The following is a 25,326-nucleotide window of genomic DNA, read 5'->3' as shown; positions in this document are numbered from 1 at the left end:
GCTACTATAAATTTTACATATATTTACTAGGCATTTTCTTTGCTAAGTGCAAGGCTTTATTTAGTTAAGTAATTATTAAATATTTGCAGTGTGTTTACACTGTGTTGGGTCTTTACCAACAATATAAAAATTATCTCTGGTCTATATGTGCACTTGGGCCAGGGGTAGGGGTGGGCTGGAATTCTGCCAGACTGATTCTGTAGACACAACTCTCTTCCTGAATCTGACTGGCTTTAGTTTGAGGTAGAAAGGAACATTTCTGTGGCTTTCCAATCCACCTTTCCTAATAATAGAGCCCCACTGTCAAAAAGAAAGAACCTGAAACCCTCAACTAAAAGCTAACGAAATAAAAAACTGAAAGATCTTAACTTCTCATTGGTAAAATGAGACATATATACATAAGGTAGTTATTTTTCTTCCTCCTTTCTTTTTCTGTCCTTTTTTACCCTTTTTTTTTTTTTTTTTTACTTCCTCCACTATCATTATACGCTTGAAAGAATACCTTCTCAAACTACAAGCACTATGTGCAATTCTGTTTCTCATCGCTAAATTGTTTCAAGGGCCTCTTCAGCCCAGTTTCTAATGGTTGGTAAAAAAAAAAGACACGTACTAGATAATAACAAAAATTGTGTTACCTCCAAAATATACTGTAATTCAATATTTTCAGTATTTAGTTTGGTCTTCTATTTACTTTGTCAGTACCTTAACTTGGTAGATAAGGCAAAGAATCATGCCCTATTTTTACCTTGTACTATAAAGTCTCAATGTGATCAATGGACATATTTATGTATTGCTGTCCTAGATGAGTTAGCCAGCATCTACGCAGACTTCTTTTCCAAGATTCTTGACACTTCCTGAGTTTCATTTCTGCTTTAATTATAGAATCTCATGATTTGAAGGAACCCTTTGATGAACATATATTCTGCATATTTATAGCTGAAACCGAGTGGATTTAAAGATGAAAATTTACCCAGATGTAGAAGACAAGATTCTTATTTTTGAAGTATTTAATAATTTAACTATTCAAGATGTATTGTAGTTATTATATATGCCTATACCATGCTTTCTATCTATATTTAATAGTTTTGGGTCCTCAGAAAGATCCTTTATGATAGAGTAGGTATAATTTTTATTTTATACACAAGGATATTATTACTTAATGAATTGACTATCCTAATAAACAAACAGCAGGTATCAGCACAAAGACTTAAAATCAGTTCTTCTAATTCCAAATTAACTGATTCTGCCACCTCGCCATATTGGCCCCCATGAAGGAAACTACCTGGGAACGTAAGTTAGTACTAAGTCATGTGTTAACACTTGTATTAATGAGTCCTAAAAGAGCAAATGGAAAGGAATAGTCTTTCATGGGATAAAGTGAGTTACAGAGGGCTTTTTATAGAAACTAAATTTTTAATCAGGCGTAGAAGGAAATAGTGGATTTGTATTGGCTGATGAGAGAATTTATGTAGAGAAAACAGCATGAGCTATGAGAAGGTAGCAAGAATATGCAAAATTTGAATGGACGATTATGCAGGAGCAGAGAGGCTGTGTTTGAAAATACCCATCAACGTTTAGATGATAGTAATAAGAAGATTTTGTATTTTAGTCCAAATTATTTTGTTGTCATCTAACATGTGATAGGGAGGCAGTTAAGAATTTAAACAGAGGAGTTATGAAAATGGTGAATATTTTTGAAATGCTAAAGATGTTTTCCACCATTTAATTTATATCATGTTTGTATTTTTTTCATAGATGCCCTTTGTTGGATTGACGAAGTTTTCTTCTATCCTTTTTATTGTTTTGTTTTTTATTATGAATTCATTTGAATTTTGTCATATGCTTTTACAGCATTTATTAAAGTGATCATATGGTTTTTCTTCTTACTGTAAATATGGTGGATTACATTTATGGATTTTTAATATTAAACTGACATTGTATTCTTGGACTAAACCCCACCTGATTATGATGCCCTGTCCTGTAAATATATTGCTAGATTAGATCTACTTATATTTTTACATTTATGTTTATGAGAGAAATTATTTTGTAGTCTTCTTTTCTTGTAATATCTTTTCTGGTTTTGGTCTCAGGGTAAGGCTATCCTCATCAACACAGTGGGGAGATGTTCCCTTATTCTCTATTTTCTAAAACATTTATGTTAGATTGGCATTTTTTTCTTCCTGGAATGTTTAATAGAATTCACCATTGAAACCATCTGGACCTAGAGTTTCTTCTGTGGGAATAAATTCAATTTCATGTATATATAGATAGAATTTTTTTGCCAGTTTTGGTAATTTGAGTCTTTTAACGACTTTTTCTGTTTAATCTAAGTAGTTGAATTTATTGGCGTTGTGTCTTTATTATCTTTTTTTTTGTCTTTAGGATGTGTATTGATGTTTTCCCTTTCATCCTTGGTATTCATAATTTGTGTCTTCTTTTCCTCTTGATAAGTCTTCCTAATGTTTATCATTTTTTCTGTTGTTTTTCAGATTTCTGTTTCATTGATTTCTGCTCTTTATTATTTCATTTTTCCTCCTTACTTTAGGTTTAACTTGTTCTTCATTTTCCAGCTTCTTAAAGTTGAAACTTTGGTTAATATGTTAGTGCATTAGTTTTTTTTCCCCCCTAATAAAAATATTTAAAACTGTAAATTTCCCTCTTATGCATGGCTCTAACTGCACTCCGCAAATTTTGATATATTGTATTTTCAGTATCATTCAATTCAAAATATTTTCTAATATCCCTTGGATTTCTATGAACTGTAGATTAAAGTGTGTTGTTCATTATATAAATATTTGGGGGATTTTCAGATAGCTTTTTGGTTTTTATTTCGAATTCCTTTTTGGTCAGAGAACATACTGTGTATTGTTTTAATCCTTTTAAATTTGTTAGGACTTGTTTTATTCCTCAACGTTTGAGCTTTCATGCTGCATGTGCATTGGAAAGTGCACATATTCTGCTGTTGTTACATGGATCATCATATGAAAGTCATTTAGGTTGAGGTGGTGGATAATTTCTATACCCTTACTGATTTTCTGTCTATTTCGTCTAGCAATTATGGAGAGGAGAAAGTTGAAATCTCCAGTTGTAACTGTGGATCTGCTTATTTTGTCTTTCCGTTCTTACAGTTTTTGCTTCATGTATTTTGAAATTCTGTTCTTAGATGCAAAGACATGTAGAATGTATTATTTCTTCTTAATAATTTTCTTGATGAAATTTCCCTCTTTATCTTTGGTAATGTTCTTTATCTTGAAGTCTACTTTGACTGATATTAATATAACCACTCTGTCTTTCTTATGATTGATATTTGCAAAGCCTATCCTTTCACATCCTCTTATTTTTAACCTGTCTCTGTATATTTCTGATAATTCTGATGATCAAGATTTAAATCTTGTACATCAAATATAATTATTGATAGGTTGCATTTAATTCTAGCATCTTTTTATTTGTTTTCTATTTGTCCCATTTGTTCTTCTTTTATTTCCTCTATTTCTGCCTTCTATTGGATATATTGAGTGTTTTTTAGTATTACATTTTATCTCCACCATTGACTATACTATTTTTTTATTTGGTGTTTGTTCTACAATATTTAGTATATATCTTTAATTTATCACAGCCTGTGTTCAAGCATTATTACACTACTTAGCATTTAAGAATATCACAAAAGTGTATTTTCATTTCCTTCTCCCATCTTTTGTGCTATTTTTGTCATACACACATTTCACTTTTACGTATGTATTAAGCCCCAATTATACATTGTTGTTATTTTTGCTTACATAGTCAGTTATATTTTATAGAAATTAAAACATGAGAAAACAAAGAAAAAACCCTTTAATTTACCTTCAAATTTACCACTTCTAGTGCTCCTCATTTCTTTGTATAAATCCCAGTTTCCATCAGGTATTATTTTTCTTCAGCCCAAAGAACTTCCTTTGTCATTACCTTCCTGGAGGTCTGCTGGAGAAGAATTCTTTTTGTTTTTGTCTGAGAGATGATTTCCCTTTCATTTTTGAAGGACATTTCACTGATTATGGAATTCTAGGTTGACCTTTTTTTTCCTCTCACTACTTTGAAGATGTTATTTGATTGTGTTGGGCTCCAATTATTTTTGACTGGGAAGTTTTTAATCAATCTAGTACTTGTTACCTTGTCGTATAATGTGTCTTTTTTCTGTCTGCTTAAACATGTTTCTCCTTATTACTGGTTTCTAGCACTTTAATTATGATGCACTTTGGTGTGGTTTTCTTTATCTACACATTGGTACAGTTCAGGTTCTTAGATCTATGTGTTTATAGTTTTAGTCAAATTTGAGAAAGTTTTTTTTTTTTTTTTTTTTAAGATTTTATTTTTTCCTTTTTCTCCCCAAAGCCCCCCGGTACATAGTTGTGTACTCTTCGCTGTGGGTTCCTCTAGTTGCGGCATGTGGGACGCTGCCTCAGCGTGGTCCGATGAACGGTGCCATGTCCGCGCCCAGGATTCGAACTGACGAAACACTGGGCCGCCTACAGCGGAGCGCGCAAACTTAACCACTCGGCCACGGGGCCAGCCCCAAATTTGAGAAAGTTTTGACCACTTTTTCTTCAAATATATTTTCTGTTCTTCCTCTTCTTCTTCTTGGCCTCCAATTACACTATTTTGGACTACTTGATATTTGTCTATAGTTCATTGATTCTCTATTCCTCATTATTTCTTTTTTGTCTCTGTTCTTCAGATAATTTTTATTGCTAGGTTTTCAAATTGACTTGTCTTTGCTTCTGCAGTATGTAATCAGCTTTTAATCCCATTCAACAAATTTTTCATTTCCGATATTGTATTTTTCAATTCTACAAATTCAGCTTAGTTTGTTATAGCTTCTCTCCTTTTTTTCTCATCGTGTTTGTGTTTTCCTTTAAATCTTAAGTCTATTTAGAATAGTTGTTTTAAAGTCTTTGTCTGTCACTTCATATCCTCACTTCTAGATCTGTTTCTATTGATTGATTTTTCTCCTGGTTGTAGATCACTTTTTCCTCTTCTTCATGTGTCTAATATTTGTTCTGAATGCTGGATTTTATGATTTTTATGGTTTTGTATGTCTAGATTTTGCTATCTTCCTTTACAAGTCTTAAATTTAATTTTGTATAAGCAGTTAAGTTACTTGTGGATCTACTTAATTTTTTGAAGGCTTGTTTTTTAGCTTTTTTAGGATGGATCAGAGTAGTCTTTATTCTAGAACTAGTTTAGCCCTACTATTAAGGCTTTACCTTTCTAGTATTTCTACAAAGTGCCCTGTGTGTTCAGTAAGGTCACCCCTATGGCTGATCAGAACTTGAGCATCTCTGCACCCTACACATGTGCAGCTTAGTATTCAGCAGTAGACTGAAGGGTTGTCTGTGAATTTTTCTGCATCTATTTCTCTGCTTAACATCCTCTCTGATACTACCCTCAAATTTCAGCTGTGTCAGCCTCCCCAATTCCAATATCTGTCTCTTCACCTCCGTGAGATCACTTTGCTCTACTTGAATTCTCCCTGCTCCGCAGTCTGGAAAATGTATCCAGGTCAAAAGCCAGGATCACTGTAGGGCTCACCTTGTTTATTTCCCTTCTTCTAAGGATCACAATCTTCTGATGCCTCTTGTCGGATGACCGAAAACATTGTTTTATAGATTTTTTCTAGTTTTCTACTTGTTTAGTGTGGGGAGGGCATTTCCCCACATCATATGTACTCCATCACAGCCAGAAGTGGAAGTCCTTCCATATATTGATTTTGTAAATGTTTATTTAGATGTATATTTATTATAATAGACTTAATATATGAATTCATTTTCATTTTTTTTAAAAAAGTTTTACTTTTCCTTTTTCTCCCAAAGCCCCCCGGTACATAGTTGTGTATGTTTAGTTGTGGGTCCTTCTAGTTGTGGCATGTGGGACACCACCTCAGGGTGGCCCAATGAGCAGTGCCATGTCCGCACCCAGGAATCGAACTGGCGAAACCCTGGGATGCCGAAGCAGAGCACGTGAACTTAACCACTCAGCCACGGGGCCAGCCCCCTCATTTTCATTTTAAAAATCTAAAAGCAATATAAATATGCAGAATATAAGATACTAGTCACCTCACCTCTCTCATTTCATGTGAGTGAACTGAGTAACCATTTTTAGAAATTTGTTGTGCAACCTTCTATTCTCCTTTATATACTTTATACATTTGTATACACATGTGCACCTATATGCAGATATATATGTATTTTTTTAACATAAATCACACTGTAAGTGCTATTCAGCAGCATACTTTTTCACTTGGTAATACGTCTTAGAGATCTTGCTATTAAAGTGCATATCAGTCTTACTTTATTCTTTTAACGTCAGTCATGTATTCTACAGAATAGTTTTCCTATCATGTATTTAATCACTCTACTTTTCACAGTCAGTAAGGTTTTCCCTTCTGATTTTTCCGCTTATAAACTGTATTTTTATAGTATTGTACAGCAACTCTACAGATGGCGAATATTCTGTAGAAGAAATCACAAAGATGTGTCAAATTGTATACCTGTTTTTAAATTGCCTTCCCAAACAGTTTTTGCATATTTATATTATTCCTAAATAATAAGACCCAGGGCCTTTTGAAGAAATGATTAATTCCAGATCTAGGACAGGAAATAAAAGAGATAGATCTGGAACACCCTATCATAACAGAAAGGAGGGGAGTTAAGAAAAGTTACCGTGGTCATATCAAAAGATACAGGACTCAGTTTGAAGGAACTATCATTGGTCAAAGATAGGACATTTTAGGGTGAAAAAAGACTGCTATGATTGAAAAACATCAAGTATGTTCAAAAGCCAAGAATCATAAGGATACAGACCAAACCAAACCAAACCAAACTAAAAACCACATTGGCTACCTTTGGAGGGAGCTAGGGGATAAAATCATTATTCTGAGTACTGGTGAATAAATGAATCATGTATTTATCCTACTCTTCCTGTACAAATCTTATTTCAAAGTAACCAAATAATTGAGAGGAATTTCTTTATAGAAGTCTATTAATAAGTGAAGAAGGATTAACCGAATCAGGCTACCACAAGTTTGCAACCTTTATTTTTTTTTATTTATTTTTTTAAAGATTGGCACCTGAGCTAACATGTGTTGCCAGTCTTTTTTTTTGCCTCCTTCTCTCCAACGCCCCCCAGTACATAGTTGTATATTCTACTTGTAGGTCCCTCTGGTTCTGCTATGTGGGATGCCACCTCAACATGGCTTGATGAGTGGTATTATGTCCACGACCAGCATCCGAACCAGCGAAACCCTGGGCCGCTGAAGCAGAGTGAGCGAACTTAACCACTCAGCCATGGGGCTGGCCTCTGCAACCTTTATTAATTGGGAAATAATATCTCTAGAAAATGATCATCAATGGCTACTGATATCCTCAGATAAAAGATGGATAGGAAACATTACAATAAATGGATCCAGCTGCATTGAACTCACTGATCAAACTTAATATTGCAGAAAGAGAGACAACCAGTTGTTATATGACAACTGATAGAATGCAAGAGGAAATACACAGCTTTTCAAAAATTGAACCTGTTCAAGGTTCTCGATCTAACTATCACTTTATAGGACATACAGAGTGAGAAGAATTTAGTAAATGACATCTCAGGGATGCTATCAGCCAAATGCAGAATTCTGGAAATTCTACAAGATAAACAATCCAGTTTCTTCAATAAGTAACAGTCAAATAAAAAGGACGAGAAGCTGTTAGAGATTAAAAGAGAAAGGTAGGCAATATCAACCAAATGTAACATGTAGACCTTGTTTGGATCCTGATTTGAACAAACCAATTGTAAGAAGACATTGGAATAATCAGAGAAGTTTGAACAATCACTGGATTTTAGATGATATTAAGGAATTGTTAATGTTTATGTGTGATTAGTGTTGTGTTCATGTTAAAAATAGCTCTTATCGGGCTGGCCTGGTGGCGTAGTGGTTAAGTTCACACACCCCACTTTGGTGGCCCAGGTTTGCAGGTTCAGATCCCAGGCACAACCTGCATACTGCTCATCAAGCCATGCTGTGGCAGCATCCCACATACAAAATAGAGGAAGATTGGCACAGATGTTAGCTCAGCGGCAGTCTTCTTCAAGCAAAAAGAGGAAGATTGGCAACAGATGTTAGCTCAGGGTCAATCTTCCTCACCAAAAAAAAAGATAGATAGATAGATAGTTCTTATGTCTTAGAAGCAAAACTACTTTCTAGCGAAATGATATAAGCTCTGCACTTGTTTTTTTTTTTGAGGAAGATTAGCTCTGAGCTAACATCTGCTGCCAATCCTCCTCTTTTTGCTCAGGATGACTGGCCCTGAGTTAACATCTGTGCCCATCTTCTTATACTTTATATGTGGGATGCCTACCACAGCATGGCTTGACAAGTGGTGCCATGTCTGTACCCAGGATCCAAAACGGCGAACCACTGCACCACTGAGCTGGCCCTGCACTTGGTTTTGAATAATCCTGTGAGGAGTTAAAGGGGGAGGTCTAGTGACAATTACTTCTCTTGGATGATGAGTACATCGGATTTATTATAGTATTCTTTTCTATGTTTAAGCCTGTGACATTTTCCATCATGAATTTTTTAAATTAAAAAATAAATTTAGCTTTAACAAACCAGGTGGAGAGAATTTCATAAATCATCAGGATAAGTGACGAGCTTTCAGAATTTTCATCCCAAACATTTGAAGGGTACGTATATACATATATACCTGTGGGAATGTTATAGAGTTCATTCAGCATAAATACTACAGTTGATTTGGACCCAACGTGCACTTATCTTGAAATTAGCATGAATCTAATAGTTTTCATCATAAGACATTCTCGTGTTTATCAACACCCTGGAGAAATATTTGAGGTAAATCTAACGCTGTTTGTTCATTCTATCGTATGTGTCTCTCACCAAAATCCTAATATTTGTTTTTCAGGTACAGCAGGTGCAGACTGTGCAGCAGGTACAACATGTCTATCCAGCTCAGGTGCAGTATGTGGAAGGAAGTGATACTGTCTATACCAACGGAGCAATGTAAGTTTAGGAGTGGGAGTCTTTCTAATTCTCCCACCCACAAAAAAATAGTGTACTTTCTGACAAATCCTCCTATTCTCAAATTGTTTCCTTGTCACAATAATTTTTTGCTAGAACAGAGTTATTAAAATTAAGCTGATGTTTAGAGCTTTGTCTGTATTTTTAAGGATCTTTGCTCATTCTTCTCTCACTTAACCCCAGTGGAATACTTTAAACTATTAACATTGCTTTGCTCTGACCTTTAATCGTTTTCAGTAGGTTGAGAAAAATATATATCCCTTGTTAGTGGTTTCTGTATTTTAATAATACCTAATAAAACCTATACTTTTTGTTTGTATAAATAAGGTGAATTTGTGTGTATATATTTGTCTGAAAACTAATATAAAACTAGTACATTAGGAGTTTTGATGGGTTTTTCTTTGCATTTATTAAAGAGTTGCTTACTCTACATAAAAGTACCTGATACTTAATAAATCTTATTTTCCCATCTGATCTTTTTCCCCCTGCATCTCATCTCCTTTGCATCGACAATAATATAAATTTGTAAATTTATTTCATCTGGGTTTTTCAGCCACTTTAGATTAAGATTCAAGATGTTATGATAAGTAAAAGGACTGAGAACTATTACAAGTCACCAGGACTGTGCTCATTTACCACTTGGGTTTTTGTTTGCAGCCTGTTGGATCTCTGGGTTTACCTGAAATGACTTCAAATTCTCTCAGTGACTCTTTTGCCCATCTCCCTTCAATGTTGGTGTGCCCCAGGTTGATAACCTCTGCTTTCTTTATTCTTAGTGCACCTTTTGTTTCCTTGGGTGATTTCATAGATTCCTATGACATCAACCTGTAAGCTCCACGAGGACAGGGACTTCTGTTTCTTTCTCTACTGCAATAAATCCAACACCAGAAGAGTGCACGGTACATAGAAAGAGCCCAGTTTTTGCTACCTATTATTGTAACTAGATAACTTTAGAATCCTGGCTTAAACATAGATTAGTTTTATAATCATGGTCAAGGTACTTAACCCTGAGCTTTTTTTTATTCTTTCCTGGGAACTAGGAGAATAACTAACCTCACCCTTATTAGGTTGTTGTGAGGATTTGAGGAAGTATATTTAAAGCGACTAGCACAGGGCCTGGTATACAATGGAAGATGCGAAAGTGAAAGCTCTTCATTTACCCTGACTCTTCTCTCTTTTCTCATTGCTTTTGGACATTGAATCTCTCTACTTCACACTGCCTTAAAAGCTCTATTACCTGTAAAATAAAACTCAACTCTCCACCTTGGTATTCTCCCCATTCCTACCTCTCTAGCTTCATCTTCCACCTGTTGTAGGAACGAACAACTTTGTGCATGTGTCCCCGAATGTTCCCTTTCATGCCTCTCTATTTTTGGACATGTGGTTTGTTTTCTCTGCTGGAATATCATTATTCTCTGCCTTCTCTCTCTTCTTCCCAGCCCCCTACACCCAGTCTAGTGTGATCTTTATATACTGACACTTCACCCCCTTCTTTGTGATGTGGACCCTGACTCTGCTCTGAAGTTAACTTATTGCTCCTCTGTGGGGTAAGGACAGAGTAAGGACAGCGCTCTCCCCTGACTTTGCCTTTCAGCATGCTGCTGTGTTTTAGATTTATTGTCCTAGGAAGAACTCTTTCTGAATGGGAACCGTTGTCGTTTTGTTGTTTTATTTACATCTATTTAAGTGATTGGCACATAATAAAAGGTCAATAAATATCCGTTACTCTAGTGAATCTATAACTCTTTACATATTTTAGACATACTCTGAGCATTTTTTACCTGTTTGTCACGTAGGGCCTCCTGGAGCCTGCTTTTGAATTCTCTACCACAAACCCAAATTACTGTTGGCATTTATACCAAATAAAAAGAGATGCCTGCCACTTGGACCTTTATGCTATCAGGGAAAATAAATGAGTTCTGGACACTGCTAGAGGTTACTCAATTGTATTGTCATTTTATACTTGTCCGTGGTATATTTGTCACAAGAACCTCGGAGTAAAGTCATTGTATACTCTCCTTTGTTCAAGCATGTACCATGTCCTACCTAACTTTGTTCTCCTAGTTCAAAGGCATCCTGGGTAAAGGCGTGCTATACCCCCGCTAGAGGGCTGAGTTATCACTCTGCTGTCTATTTCCATAGCATTTCATCTTGCATTTATTACAGCATTTATCAGCTAAGAATCCAAGAAAATCTGACAAATAGAGGTTTAAACAAATTAGGGCTTTTATTTTTGTTAGGTAATAAGAAGTCCAGAGGTAGCATATTATGCAAATCACTAGCACTATGTGGTGCAAATATAGAATAAGCCTTATTGGAGAAAATCTGACAAGCTGGCGTATAGCAGAGGGAGCATAGCTAGACTGGAGGCACCATGGAAATTGTGTGTATATACACACACACACACGCGCACACACATATATGTGGAGATATATGCACAGAAAGTTCAAATATATTGAAATATATGTGGAAATTCCTGATTCGTTTAGGAGACACTTCACTTGTCTCTTGCACAGTTCAAAGGTGAATATTTCCAGGGATTTTTTTTAATGCTTTTTTTTGGAAAGAGGAAAACATGCATTAGAAATGTAATTATCTAATTTCTACAACACTGAACTGCTAGGAGTAAGTTTTTAAAGATTGTTGCTCTACATAAATAAACTGTTCGAAATTCAAGTACAAAAACACCTGAAATAAGATACGTTGTCTTTTGGGCCGTGATAAAGTGCACTGTAGCAGTGCCATTTGCCACGGACCCAACTGCAGCCCTTCTGTGTGTGCATCTCCTTCTGAGTTCTTTTGCTGTTGTTACACACACAGGCCTTTCTGTCTGCTCCTTAAAAAAGCCAGGCTTCCAAAGCATTGTTGAACACTGAGGATTCTACTGTTAACGTGGATGTTTGATGAGTTGTATTTTAAATATCAAAGATTATTAAATAAAGATAATGTTTGCTTTTTTTAAAAAAAAAAAAAGCCTATTCTTCCACCTTTCCTCTTCTTGCTGTCTGCAATATATACATATATACATACATACATGCATGCATGCAGAGGCTTTCCCAGAAACTCCCAGCTCCCTTTTGCTTTCATCTCCTCAGCTATAACTGTGTCACATAGTAGTGATGAGCTGTAGGGGAATCTGGGAATGCAAGTTTGTAGCTTTCGTGCCTGTTTAGTAGAAGGCATCAAGGGAAAAGGACAGTTGGAATGGGTGTTGAAAGAGTTAACTATACAGTATCTATCACAATCAGTTATCATTGGTCCCAGGTATGGTGGAGAGATGTGAAAGAAAAACAACCTGCTTCTCTTTTTCCATCTATAAAATGAAGATAGTTGGCTTATCAAAAATGCTTTGTATAGCATCTGAGAAATAGTAAACACTCAATAAACATTAGTTGTTGCTGTAAAATTACGTGCTATTAGTTCTTTATTTTACGTTTTTCTTCCCTATTTATGATTCTAAATTATGCCTATTGCCTTGTGCATTTTTAAACTCCCCCATCGCTCACCTTAGGGTCCTCCACATAATAAATATATGTGTGATCAGTGAATTAATTCGTTCACAAAACCTTAGAAAAACAACATCTCTAAAGTTCACTCTCTAAAATTATAGGCCCATTTAAGTACAGGAATGATTCAAAGTAAATGTGTAGTGCCAACATATATTTTCTATGGCCTACTAGCCCCAGTTGGTTAGATCATGACTAATGAGGTCTAGGTCATGAGTTCATTTTCTACAAAGTCCAGTTAGCTTTGATCTGGTCTCTGTGGGCCCAGATTGTATCCTCAACTCCAGCCAATCATGTCACAGATATGCACCCTTGGTCAAGAGAAAGAAGATGCATTTTTAAAAATCTTTCACTACTATCAAGTGTAATTTTTGGCTAAAGATTCTATAGCATCATTTTCATATTTACTGAAGAAACACTGTGTTGCCATGAATGATACTCAAAATTTTAGTAGCTAGAGGACTATGAATATGTTTCTCAAATATAACCAAAAAATTTTTTTTAGCATAAGCCATTCCAATCTTTCTGTAGTTTTGTAGTGCTGACATTTGACAATATACAATTTTTATCTCTAATGTTCAGTTTAGGGTCTTTATATTCTCTCTTTTTATTTGCTACACGTCCATGTGTGGTAGGAAAGAGTATTCCATATTCTTCTATTCCTTTGTATTGAACTAATAGCCAGCTAGTGTTTGATCCCAGACTTGGATCACAGTCAGATTCCCACTTCTGTGTGGTAATAAATGCTTTTTGTTAATGATACTCCCAGAAGATAGTGATGCTGATCTTTATCATGAACTTTCAAGCACCTAATACATGGCCATACAACCTGAATCCCCTGTCACAGCATCCCCGTGCTTTGTAGACATAATGCATGGATTCTCACTCAAGAGGTGATGATAGCCCTCACAGAGATGTGTCGTCACTTATGAAAAAGTGTAATCATTATAATTTGATGATACTAAGTGTTTACCTGATTCTCGCTGTGGATATGAACAATTACTGCCAGCATAACAGGCTTTACAGTGTGAGTTAGTGAGTGAGCATATATTTCAATTGAACAATTCAGACTGCTTTACGGTGCTGGATGTTGGAGTAGAATAGCCTTTTACTCAAGAGAGAAGATAACTTAATTCACTTTTGCTCCTGTTTATTTCATCATTGCATCTATAGTCACCCAGGCTATACCATCTGTACATTTCCTTGCTATAGTTTTCCCAAAAAGATGTTTTCAAAGGCTGGATCATATTCTTATCCATTTCTGCAGATTCTTACAATTTATCGTCTCTAATTATTTAGAATACTGTAATTAAACCCACTGGGAAACATTGCATACCATGTAGAGAGAGTCCAATTCACTTGAAATTTCTTGAGGTAGCTAAGAAATCAGGTTTTTTAGTAAAATGATTTTGTTCTTTCCCTCACTACTTTTTTAACTCATACTTCCCCCACTCACTCCTCCATCATGTTAGCCAAAGTGGAAATAAAGACTTCATACTATATCATGGCCAAATTAAGAAGTCTTTTAAAAATTTTTATTTTAAAGTATTTTCTTATATCAGCCACTCTTTGAAACTTATCCACTGTTTAGAGATGATGAATGTTTTAGAATGCCCAAGTGTTCTTTGTATGGTTACCTGTTGTGATAAGACTTGACCGGTAGAAAGCCTTCTCATAATCTTCCTGTTTAGATTATAGATTGCTTATCAACCCTGATACAGAATTTATCAAACTGTGTTTCACAAAATGTTAGTTCTGTAAAAGAGTTCTGTGGTTACACAAGCAGGGAGACACTGCATGAAGACTCTTCTTTTGAGGACTTTAAATTTCTATTATTAGTCCTTTAAAGACTCTGAGTGGTCCTATAGGAAAGAAACACAGTGTTTTAAAACCTGAATCACAGAACTCTTTTATCTGAATAATGTCTAATAACATCACATAGTATACTTTGGGAAGTGGTACATTATTAATATATTGACATTGAATAGATTTTTTCAAAATCCATGAGCATTTGTACAGGACTCATATTTTTTAAATAGTCATTTCTTGAAAGTCTTATACTTAGTGCATTTTCTGAAGCCATCCAATTGTTTTTTTTCAAACACTTTAAAAATGATTAATAAGCAACCTTAAAAGCCATTCTCTTCCTTTTTTGTGTTTTAGTGAAATAGTGAGTTTTAGGATTTGCAGATAACATTATGCTTTCTTGTCATCATTCAGATGTTCTCAACTTAGAAGAAATGGTTGTATGGAATTTCTGTAACTGAGATGGAAAGGATGCTTCATTTATGCTCCTACTGTTATACACACTGTTATAGGAGCTGGTTTGTGAATCCACTTGTCATTTGGATTTCAGGAATTATATGGCTAATTACTTAGGAAGCTCTTAGAGAGAGAACTGCCCTTTTGTGGAAAAAAGCACTGAGATCTCACTACAATTAGAGAAGAGCCCATTTCGTTAATCACGTAACAATTCCCATCTCTCCAAAAATGGAAGACTTTCAAATATGGCTTCTCCGAATGTCATGGTTTAGAAGGTTATGGAGATCATTTATTCCAATCCTTCCATTTTACAGATGAGTAAACTGAGGCCCAGAGTAAACTGAGACAATAATTTGCCTGGCTAGTTAGTGTCTAGAGTTAATATTTTCTGACCCTTGATGTACAGTCCTTTCCAGTGATTTGCAGATGATGATATTTTGATCTTGAGTTATTTTGGGCATTAGGGGGAAAGCGTCGACCAGTTACAAAAAAATTTTTTTAGTAAGTGTATACGTTGTATTATTGTATATCTTACTGTAGATAGATAATTAAACATGAGTTTTTTTTTTTTTTTATGGCTGATGACTCTTTAAGTATTTAAGACTTGCCCCCAAGAGAATCCTCCAAGGCCCCAGACTGCTTTCAGGTCAGTAGTGTGCCTGACTTTGTGTATGGGACACCCCACCGGTTTGCCTGGATTTAGTAGCCTGTTGGCCTCAACAACATACATACCTGCTGTAGCTACTTTTGTCCATTTTGGAAAGTCCCCCGGACAGTATATCCATCTCTAAGACGTGCCTAGTTTCTCTGTTCCTCTTCATAGTAAAACTTCTTAGGATTGACCATATGTTCTTCAGCCTCTTCCAAGCTGGCTTTCCCATCCACATTAAAATGAAATTGCTCGTATGAGAGTCATTGGTGATCTCCAATTGTTAAATCTAATAGACATTCTTGTAGATTAAATTTTCTTAATCTCTAACAGGTAACCAGCCAGCTACTCTATCCTTGAATCACTATCTTCTTTTTGGCTTTTCTGACTATATTCTTCTGTTTCTTCCTATCTTATTGGATCCTCCTCAATCTTATTATTGGCCAAATAATTTTTCCATGGCCTAAGCTTTGTGTACATTTCCCTTCTGTTCTCTAATAGAGACCACATTTCTTGCACGACACTTATTACTATCATTCTTGTAACTGTCTATTTTTAACTTATCTAACATGTCTTTCCTCCACTAGAATGTAAGTTTCCTGTGGACGGGTACCTTGTTTGCTTCCTCCCCATTCTCTCTCTAGTACCTAACTGTCATTTATGATAGATTGCTCAATCATGTTTGTTGAATGAATTCAATAGAGAAAAACATTCGATGATGGGTGAGACAGGAACATGCTACTTGGTAGTTTTAAATACACAGGGAAAAATGAATAGAATGGACTGAGGTGCCGCTAACATACTATTAACACTGTTTTTTTTTTTTTTTTCCAGTACAAAGCTTTTTTGGGCTTACGCCTGTGTATATGGGTGCTCAGTTTTGTTTTTTGTTTTTTGGGTTATTTTAGTATACAATACAGTATTATTAACTATAGTGACTGTACTGTACATTAAATCTCCAGAACTTATTCATCTTACAACTGAAAGTTTGTACCCTTTGACCAACATCTCTCCATTTCTCTGGCTCCCCAGCCCCTGGCAACCACCATTCTACTCTCTGTTCCTATGAGTTTGATTTTTCATATACCACATTTAAGTGAGATCATATAATACTTCTCTTTCTCCATCTGACTTGTTTCACTTAGTATAATGCCCTTAGGTTCATCCATCTTGTTGCAAATGGCTGAATGATAGTCCATTGTGTATACACATACACACACACATATATATACATACATGCCACATTTTCTTTATCCATGCATCTGTTGATGGACACTTAGGTTGTTTCCACGTCTTGGCTATTATGAATAATGCTGCAATGAACATGGGAGTGCAGATAACCCTTTGAGATACTGACTTTATTTCCTTCAGATATAGACCCAGAAGTAGGATTGCTGGATTATATGGTAGTTCTAAAACAGACACATAGACCAATGGAACAGAATAGAGAATCCAGAAATAAACTCATGCATGTATGGTCAACTAATCTTTGACAAGGGCACCAAGAATACACAATGGGGAAAGGATAGTCTCTTCAATAACTGATGTCAGAAAAACTGGATATCCACATGCAAAAGAATGAAATTGGACCCCTATCTTATACCACTGACCAAAAAATTAACTTGAAATAGATTAAAGACTTAAATGTAAGACCTGAAACCATAAAACTCCTGGAAGAAAACAGCAGGTAAGCTCCTTGTGATATCAGTCATGGCGATGATGTTTTTGGATATGACAGCAAAAGCACACACAATAAAAGCAAAAATAAACAAGTAGGACTATATCAAACTAAAAAGCTTCTTCATGGCAAAGGAAACCATCAACAAAATGAAAAGGCAACCTACGGAGTAGGACAAAATATTTGTGTACCATATATCTGATAAGGAGTTAATATCCAAAATATATAAGGAACTCACACAATTCAATTGCAGAAAGGCAGATAATTTGATTAAAAAATGGGCAAAAGACCTGAATAGACATTTTTCTGAAGAAGATATACAAATGGCCCATGGGTACATGAAAAGGTGCTCAATATCACTAATCATCAGGGGAATGCAAATTAAAAACCACAATGAGATATCACCTCACACCTGTTAGGATGGCTATTACCAACAAGTTGTTGGTGAGGATATGGAGGAAAAGGACCCCTTGTGCACTCTTGGTGCATTGTAAATTGGTACAGCCATTATGGAAAACAGTATGGAGGTTCCTCAAAAAAATAAAAATAGAACTACCATGTAATCCAGCTCAGTTTTTCTTCTTTGTAAATTAGATCAGTGACTCGGGATCAAAATCTACGATCCATTTCTGCCAAAATTATTTAAGCTCATAAGTTCATGACTTCTGTTGTCAGGGCAAATGACCTGTATATGTACTTATTATGTGCACCTTTTTGGTGTGCTTCAAAAACTATTATAGCAAAGGAAATTTTGATAATGTGCTCATGGAGAGAATAGAACTCCTCTGTAACGGTAGACTTTGACTTTTTTAAAAACTCAAATAGACTAAAACAACTAATAGTTGTGAAACAGCACTTTTTTTCCTTCATCCCTGTGAAAGTTGGGCTTCACATTTTTAGTATCTTCCAGTACAGTGGTTCTCAAAGTGTGTTCAGACCAGCAGCATTGACATCACCTGAGAACTTGTTAGAAATGCCTTCTTTTGGTCCCCAGCCCAGTTCTACTGAATCAGGAACTTTGGAGAGGGGGGTGTCCAACAATCTGTGTTTTAACAAGCCCTCCAAGTAATTTTGATGCACACTAAAGCACGAAAACTACATTTCTTTTCTTTCTTTCTTTCTTTCTTTTTTAAGAATCTAGCCTTTCGTTTTTTTACAGGGGAATCTCACCCTAAGTTAACATCTGCTGCCAATCTTCCTCCTCTTTTTTTCTTTTTTCTACCCCAAAGCCCCAGCACACAGTTGTGTATAGTTGTAAGTTCTTCTGGCTCTTCCACACAAGCCACCACCATAGCATGGCCACTGACAGATGAGTGGTGTGGTTCTGTGCCTGGGAACCGAACCTGGGCCACTGAAGTGAAACGCACCAAACTTTAACCACTAGGCCATCAGGGCTGGCTGGAGAACTACATTTCTTTATTATAGGAATAAAAATTCAAAGTGTAAATGTCCAGATATCTTTATAGTAATGATAGATATAGGATGATATAAATTTAAAGTTATGATTCCAATACTCTATACATTGTCAACATATATAGTAATGAAAATAACTACATATGAGTGAGAAAGCTCAATTAGTTATTGCAAGAATTATTATTGACTTTTAATATTTGTTCTTGCGTTTCTTCCCCAGTTGTTGTGGGAACAGCTCAATAAATGCTTTTATATTTTAGTAATTGTTATCACAGTTGAAATTAGCAGAAATAAGTATGTCTTCTGAATTTAAGTCAAGGTAAGTATCTTATTACTGAGTACTATTTATTACTTTGTATTTAATCTATCGTTTTTTATTCTTAGGTAATAGCAAGAGGTTAAAGGTCAGGTTACTTGAGTTCCTTTCTGAATTACTGTTTTCCCTTTGGTGTCTTTAACAAAATGGATACATCACCTCTCTGCTGTATCTTCTGCCTTCAGTCTGACTTGGAGCATTCAAGAGAAGATCTATTTTGAAACTCAAATAAGTAGTGCATGCTGGCCAGCCAGAGATTATACACCACATGAATGCAATTTATTGAAGATCCGAATTATGTGGCTACTTCTATGCAGGGTTTTGATGACTCACATAAAAACTTCATAATGGGAAACTGTTTAAGACAGGGTTTCAAGCAACAGAAACCAACTCTGGCTTATTTAAGCAAAACAAAGAATTTATTGAAAGATATTTGTGTCTCAGAATTTCCAGTAAGTCTGGAGAATCAGGCTGAAAAACAGTCAGGTATAAGCAACATTAGGCAGCAGTCAGACCATAGACACAATCAGACCACAGAAGTAGTCCAGTAGGGACACCACGCCACTGCAGCCTTCCCAGATGCTGTCCACCAGTGCTGCCACTGGATTCTGGTCACGGCTGTAAAAAAGGAGTAACGATTGCTAACCTGTGTGATGTCACTTTATGAGGAGTAAGTGAGATGAGGTATCTCCTACCTCTAAAAACAGATCCCCCAGTTCCCAAATTCTCCTAATTCCCTCTTGTGCTCTCAGACTTTTTGAAAACGTTTAAAAAGTTGTTCATTCTGGCTGCCTTTCATTTCTTATTTCCTCAGTCTAGTCCAATCAGACACATACTGCTATCACTACCCAGAAACACCTTCTAACAGGATCACCTCCTGTCATTATATCTAACGAACGTGTTCCAGAAACATCTCACAGGACCCACCTGCAGTGTTGCACCCTGTTTGCCATGCCATTTTCTCATGGTTTCCCATCACTCCTCTGGCCTCATGCCTCTGTTCAGCTTGTTTCTCTGGCTAGAACATTCCGCTACCTCCCCTACCCGTGCCTTTTTACTCCTATCCAAGCTTAAAACAAAATCCAGACTCTTACCATAGACCATAACAATGGCTTTCAAACTTTTTAAACTTCTATCCACAGTGAAAAGTTAGATATTCATTTTATACTCCCATAAATACACACATGCACATATGAGTATGCACACACACACACACACACCATATATGTATATGATAGAGACAAAAATTTCTCACAGTAATTCTTATCCTTACGAGGTGTAATATGCTCTGATATTGTCTAATCTAGTCTAGTTTCCTTTTTTTTTTTGGTGAGGAAGATTCACCCTGAGTTAACATCTGTGCCAATCTTCCTCTATTTTGCATGTGGGATGCCTCCATAGCTTTGCTGAGGAGTGGAGTAGGTCTGTGCTTGGATTCCGAACCCATGCACCCAGGCTGCCAAAGTGGAGCACACAGAATTCTAAACATTCAGCCACAGGGCTCGCGCCTAGTTTCTTTTATTTTAATGGTGTTTGTGGCCCATTAAAATTGTGGATCGTGACCCACAGTTTTAAAACAATTATTTACACTATTTGCATGTTTAAGGTTTTTACCTACGTTTTTAACCCATTTGTTTCTAATATCCTGGTCATTCATCATATTCAGCCATTCTAGACTCCTAATTTCTTCCTAAATACCAGGATCTTTCCTGTGTTGTGGTTTTTGCACATGCTGTACTCTCTTCCTGAAATATTTTTCTTCCTGTTTCCCATGGGGCTGACTCGCTTTCATCTTTTAGTTTAAATCTAAGTATTTCTTCTTCAGGGGTAACATTCCTTGACTACCCTATCTAATATGCCCCCTTCCATTTATTATACTTTAGTATGCAATTTTTCTTTGATAGACTTAAGAAAATTTCTAATTATCTTATTTTGTGTCTTATTTAGACCTCCTACTCTTTGTGGAGCCTTTATGATAGTAGAGGTCATGTCTGTTTTATTCTTTTTGTTCTAGGTGCCACAACAGATGCTCAGTAAATATTTGTTAAAAGAATGTGTACAGAGTAGACTGAAAACAATAAAACATTATACCAATGTAAGATATTTTAATGATCAACATTACTATATTCTATCTTCATAATAAATTTTATAGCGTAAAATTTGCAAGGTATTTCCTTAATTGACCATTTTCATACCATTGCTTGGTTTCATAGATGACTAGCTTATTGATGGGAGGATATTCAAAACCCGGGTAAAATGCAGAACACATAATTTAGAGGTATTATATATCTGGACTTGTGGATAAGACACCTGAAGCTAAAGAAAATAGAAAATTGGTTATAGCTAAGGTAAATTGACATAATCATCCTAGTGAATAAGCAAGCAGGGAATATTTAGGGTCATGCTTAGCCAGGGTGTATGTTGAGGCATGGTGGGGTGCAAACAGCACTAATTTACTGAAGTCAATGCATCAGAGTCCTGAGATTTACATAGAACCTTATCATAGAGGCAGCTATGAAGAAGCTTCTGTCAGCAAGTATGCACATATCTATGTGTTTACATTTATTACAGGATACATATGCAGAACAATGGAAAGATTCCTCTTCTGTATAGAAATGATAGCACATTATTTTCATAACAGTCTGTGGCCATCAATAAAGAACAAACAAAAGGAAAATAGCAGCATCTTTCAAATGTGCATGGAGTTGCTTGGGAATTTAGCCATTTCAGGAATGTGCAGTCCAGCAATAGTTAGCTGCTTTCAATCTGATATGCCAAATATTGACTAATTTTCTCAACCATAGGTTTTGGAAACTTCTGAGGAAAATAGTGTGCAAGCAATAACTCATATTGTATTCATTATACAATATGAAAGCCAAGCTGATCTGAGGTATCAGAATTAAAGTGTCATTATTTCTAGTAGCTAAGAAACAACTGTTTTTGCTGTTGGTACTTCTTTTTTAATGTAAATTCTTCAGTATTTATTCAGGAGCTTAGAGCATTTAGACATGGAAAAGACCTTTAGGACTTATCTGTGCATGACTCTGGCCTGGCTCTGGACAGGACTCCAGTTATCTTCTTACCTTTAAAGAACAATGACTAAGGATATTATGGTCTGCCTCTGTTACCCAATCTGATGTTTAAGTCTCCTCTATTTCCCATTGCAAGTGTACATTTGTCAGAGACAAATTCAGAAACAATTCACAATTCTTCATTTCCTAATAAAATTGTCTTTTTCCTCCTAGAAATTCCCGGTATTTACCCCAGTGTGTGTTTTTGCAGTAGACAAGCCTTCTCCTCAGTCCCATGGGTCATGATTGAGTAGTAAGGATAGTTTATGGATTAGGCATACTCTTTAGTGACTTTCACCCTCCTCCTGGTCTTTGCTCATGTTCTAGCTCATGAATCATTTCCAGCCAGAGGGAAGTATGGAATTCAAAGTAGGTTCCTTTTTGCTGCCATATTTTCCTACTGACTTGAGGGCTATAGATAACAGATTTTGTACATCTATGATGTATTTGTTTGCATTAGTATTGTTTACTGAGAACTAATTATATAAAGGAGGCATGCCCAAAAGATAGAGTGATGTAAATCCCTTAGAATGTTTCTCTTATGATAGAGTAGTAACTTCCCTGGTCAGAGAACTTCTAAAATCCAAATGTGTGGTGTTAAGTATCCTCCAAAATAGTCCCACTTTTTCCATCTCTCTTTCTCTACCATTGTGAGTACGTCTGCAGATCCCATTCTGAGTAAGAGAGGAGAGTACTGTGGTGCCAGTAAACACTGAGCTAAAGCAATCCCAAATAGCAGGAGAAAGTTCATATGGCCCCTGTACCACCTGTTAGTGCTATTCCTCAGTAGTTGTTCACAAATACCATTGCTGTACATATAAAGTTAGGTTCTTTTTATGTGACAAAATGGTTGAGAGTATGGGCTAAGTGCAGACTTCAAATCCAGTTTTTACCAGCTGTGTGCTTTGGACAAAGCTGCTTAAACTATCCAAATTTCAGTTATTCACCTTGTCTGTGAAATAGGATTTATACCAGTACCTATCTCATAGAGTTGTAATGAAGATTAAATGAGTTAATACCTGAAAAACACATAGAATAGTGCCTGTTGCACAGTAAATTGTCAGTAAATGTTAGCTATAATTAGTTAATATTGTTTTATTTGTAAAATCAACTTACTACCAGGAAGCGTGCTTAAGCATTTTGCTAGGACTGTGAAATGAATGCCAGCACCATGTCGTGCGTCTGTCAAAGTATTTATTGTTTTACATCTATTCTTATGCCTTACTTGGCTATACTGAAATATCAGTATCAGATTGTGTTATTTTAACTACAGTTAAATAGAGTCACTATTATATTCGGTAGATGTAAATTAATATGATTTCATTTCTCTTTTTACTTAAATTTGAAATCAACATAACTTTTATTTTATTAAATAAATGTGTAATGAAAGAAATATATAAATAAGATTTCCAATTGGGAAATTCAGCAATGATGAGAAGAGCTGTGTATGTATTTTAAACAGCATTTTTCTCTCTATAAAAACATGTTCTCTGTGGAGTTGTTTCTGTCATCACTCCACACTAAAATTTATACCTAAATCTGTGGTGGCTCTTTCTGGAAAGCAGTAACTTACCCAGTGTGGAATACCATGCACTATTATTATTTTACTAAAATTTACATTAGAAGTTATATTACAAGTGTAATTTGTAATGAGTAAAAATGACCTCTTTTAAATGATACAGAAAAATCTATGAATAGGTTAGTAAAGTCTCTCATATTTTAACAAAACAAAAAAAATTTGTTTTTGAAATTTATGTAGCTGGCTATTATGTCAAATATATTTTAAATAGAATTATATTTTTATTTGTTGACTAGTGTGCCCAGTGTGTACTAGCAACTGTAAGTGTTGAGGGTACAGATAAGAATAAAACATAATTTTATGGGAGTACAAAGACATGCGGAAATCAGCAATAAATTTATCGAGAGCTATACTTCAGGTGTGCACAGGGTGTTAAGAGAGTACAGAGAACAAAATCTGATAGTTCTGTGGGGAATGGCCATGGAGGGGAAGGGCTGCAGAAAAATAATTCTGAATTAAGGTGATGCTTGAGCTGAGAGTTTATAGACGATGAGGACAAAGGAAAGGAGTGAAGAAAAATGTAAAGGCTTCCAGGCAGAGGAAACCCTGCATAACGAAGCAGGAAGGCAAGAGAAAATGGCCCTCTAGAGGGACCAGCAAAATGGTCAGTGTGGTGTGAGTGAAGAAAACATTTGAGGAAATGGCTAGTACCAAATCCGGAGATTATGTAGGCACCAGCCCTGCTCATTCTTGTAAGGCAGATCAAGGGTTTTGAATTCCTTCTGAAAGCAAGAGAGAATCATGGAAAGGTTTTTAATAGAGGTTTTATTTTCATATTTGCATTTTAGAAAAATTTCCCTGGTAGCAGAATTGAAGATATATTGCAAGAGAGCCCAATTAGAGGAATGAAAACCAGTTAGAAGGCAATTATAATGGAGAATATTGTGAGTTAATGCAGTGAGTGCAAGAATGGAAAGGAGAATTGTAGAATTATTTAGAAGGTAAAATTAGTAGGACTTAGGTGAGGAGAGAGTCAGCAATAATTTCCAAAGCTGAGGATGATGGTGCTGCCCTCTGCTGAGAGGGGGAATATGAGAAAAAGAGCAAGAGAGATGAGGAATTTCTTTTTAGTCATATGTTAAATTTTACATATGGGACTTCCCATATATCATGGCATTTTCTAGTAGTGATAACCAAGTGGCTGTTAGAAACCCAGATTTAAGATTCTTAATGTATAACCAGAAAGTAAAGAGAGTGGAGATATCAACTTATGTAAGGTTGTTGACTATGAGTGTGTATATGGTTATGTATGGTAAATGTATGTGGTCTGAATAAAAATGAGAGCTAAAAATGGACACCTCACAAAATACCAGTATTCAAAGTGCCAGAAAAATGGAGCCTCCAAAAGGTTCTTGAAAGGGAGTAGTGAAAAAAAGTAAAAAGTGGAAAAGAAATGCCATAGAAACTAGGGAACAAGAGAGGTTAAGACAAAACTTATATATACATAGAAAATATCTGAAAACTTTTACACCAAATTGTTAGTAGTGGCTAGCTCTGGGAATGTGGAGTTGAAGAGAATGACAAAAGAACTGGGAATTTTAATTCGATATTTGAATTTTTAAAAAAGAAGTATTTTATACCTCTCTGTACTATTTTTGCCACTTCTTGTGAGTTTATAATTATTTCAAAATAAAAATTAAAAGCAAAAGTCATATTAAGATGTAAGTTATAGTCAATGGCAAATGAAAAATAAATCAAATAAGCTTAACCAGAAGAGAAAAAGGAGGGAAGGGGCAACATAGAGCGATCAGCAATGTTATACTGCAGATGGGTCAAACAAGATGAGGACTGACC

The 25,326-nt window shown here is 35.7% G+C and overlaps 1 protein-coding gene across 10 annotated transcripts in view; it reads left to right on the top strand.

The window, feature by feature from the left end:
• RFX3 (regulatory factor X3) overlaps positions 1–25,326 on the top strand; it is a 264,256-nt gene that overhangs the window by 141,072 nt on the left and 97,858 nt on the right. For all 10 annotated transcript variants that reach the window (XM_046664491.1, XM_046664488.1, XM_046664492.1 and 7 more), the window contains one exon: positions 8,943–9,040. In XM_046664491.1, the coding sequence (XP_046520447.1) occupies positions 8,943–9,040 (98 nt within the window). The remainder of the gene's footprint in view (positions 1–8,942; positions 9,041–25,326) is intronic.

This window comes from Equus quagga, chromosome 6, assembly GCF_021613505.1.
Source record: "Equus quagga isolate Etosha38 chromosome 6, UCLA_HA_Equagga_1.0, whole genome shotgun sequence".
Classification (NCBI taxonomy): domain Eukaryota; kingdom Metazoa; phylum Chordata; class Mammalia; order Perissodactyla; family Equidae; genus Equus; species Equus quagga.
Note: the sequence above shows the minus strand (reverse complement) of the source record. Positions and strands in the feature narration are given on the sequence as shown.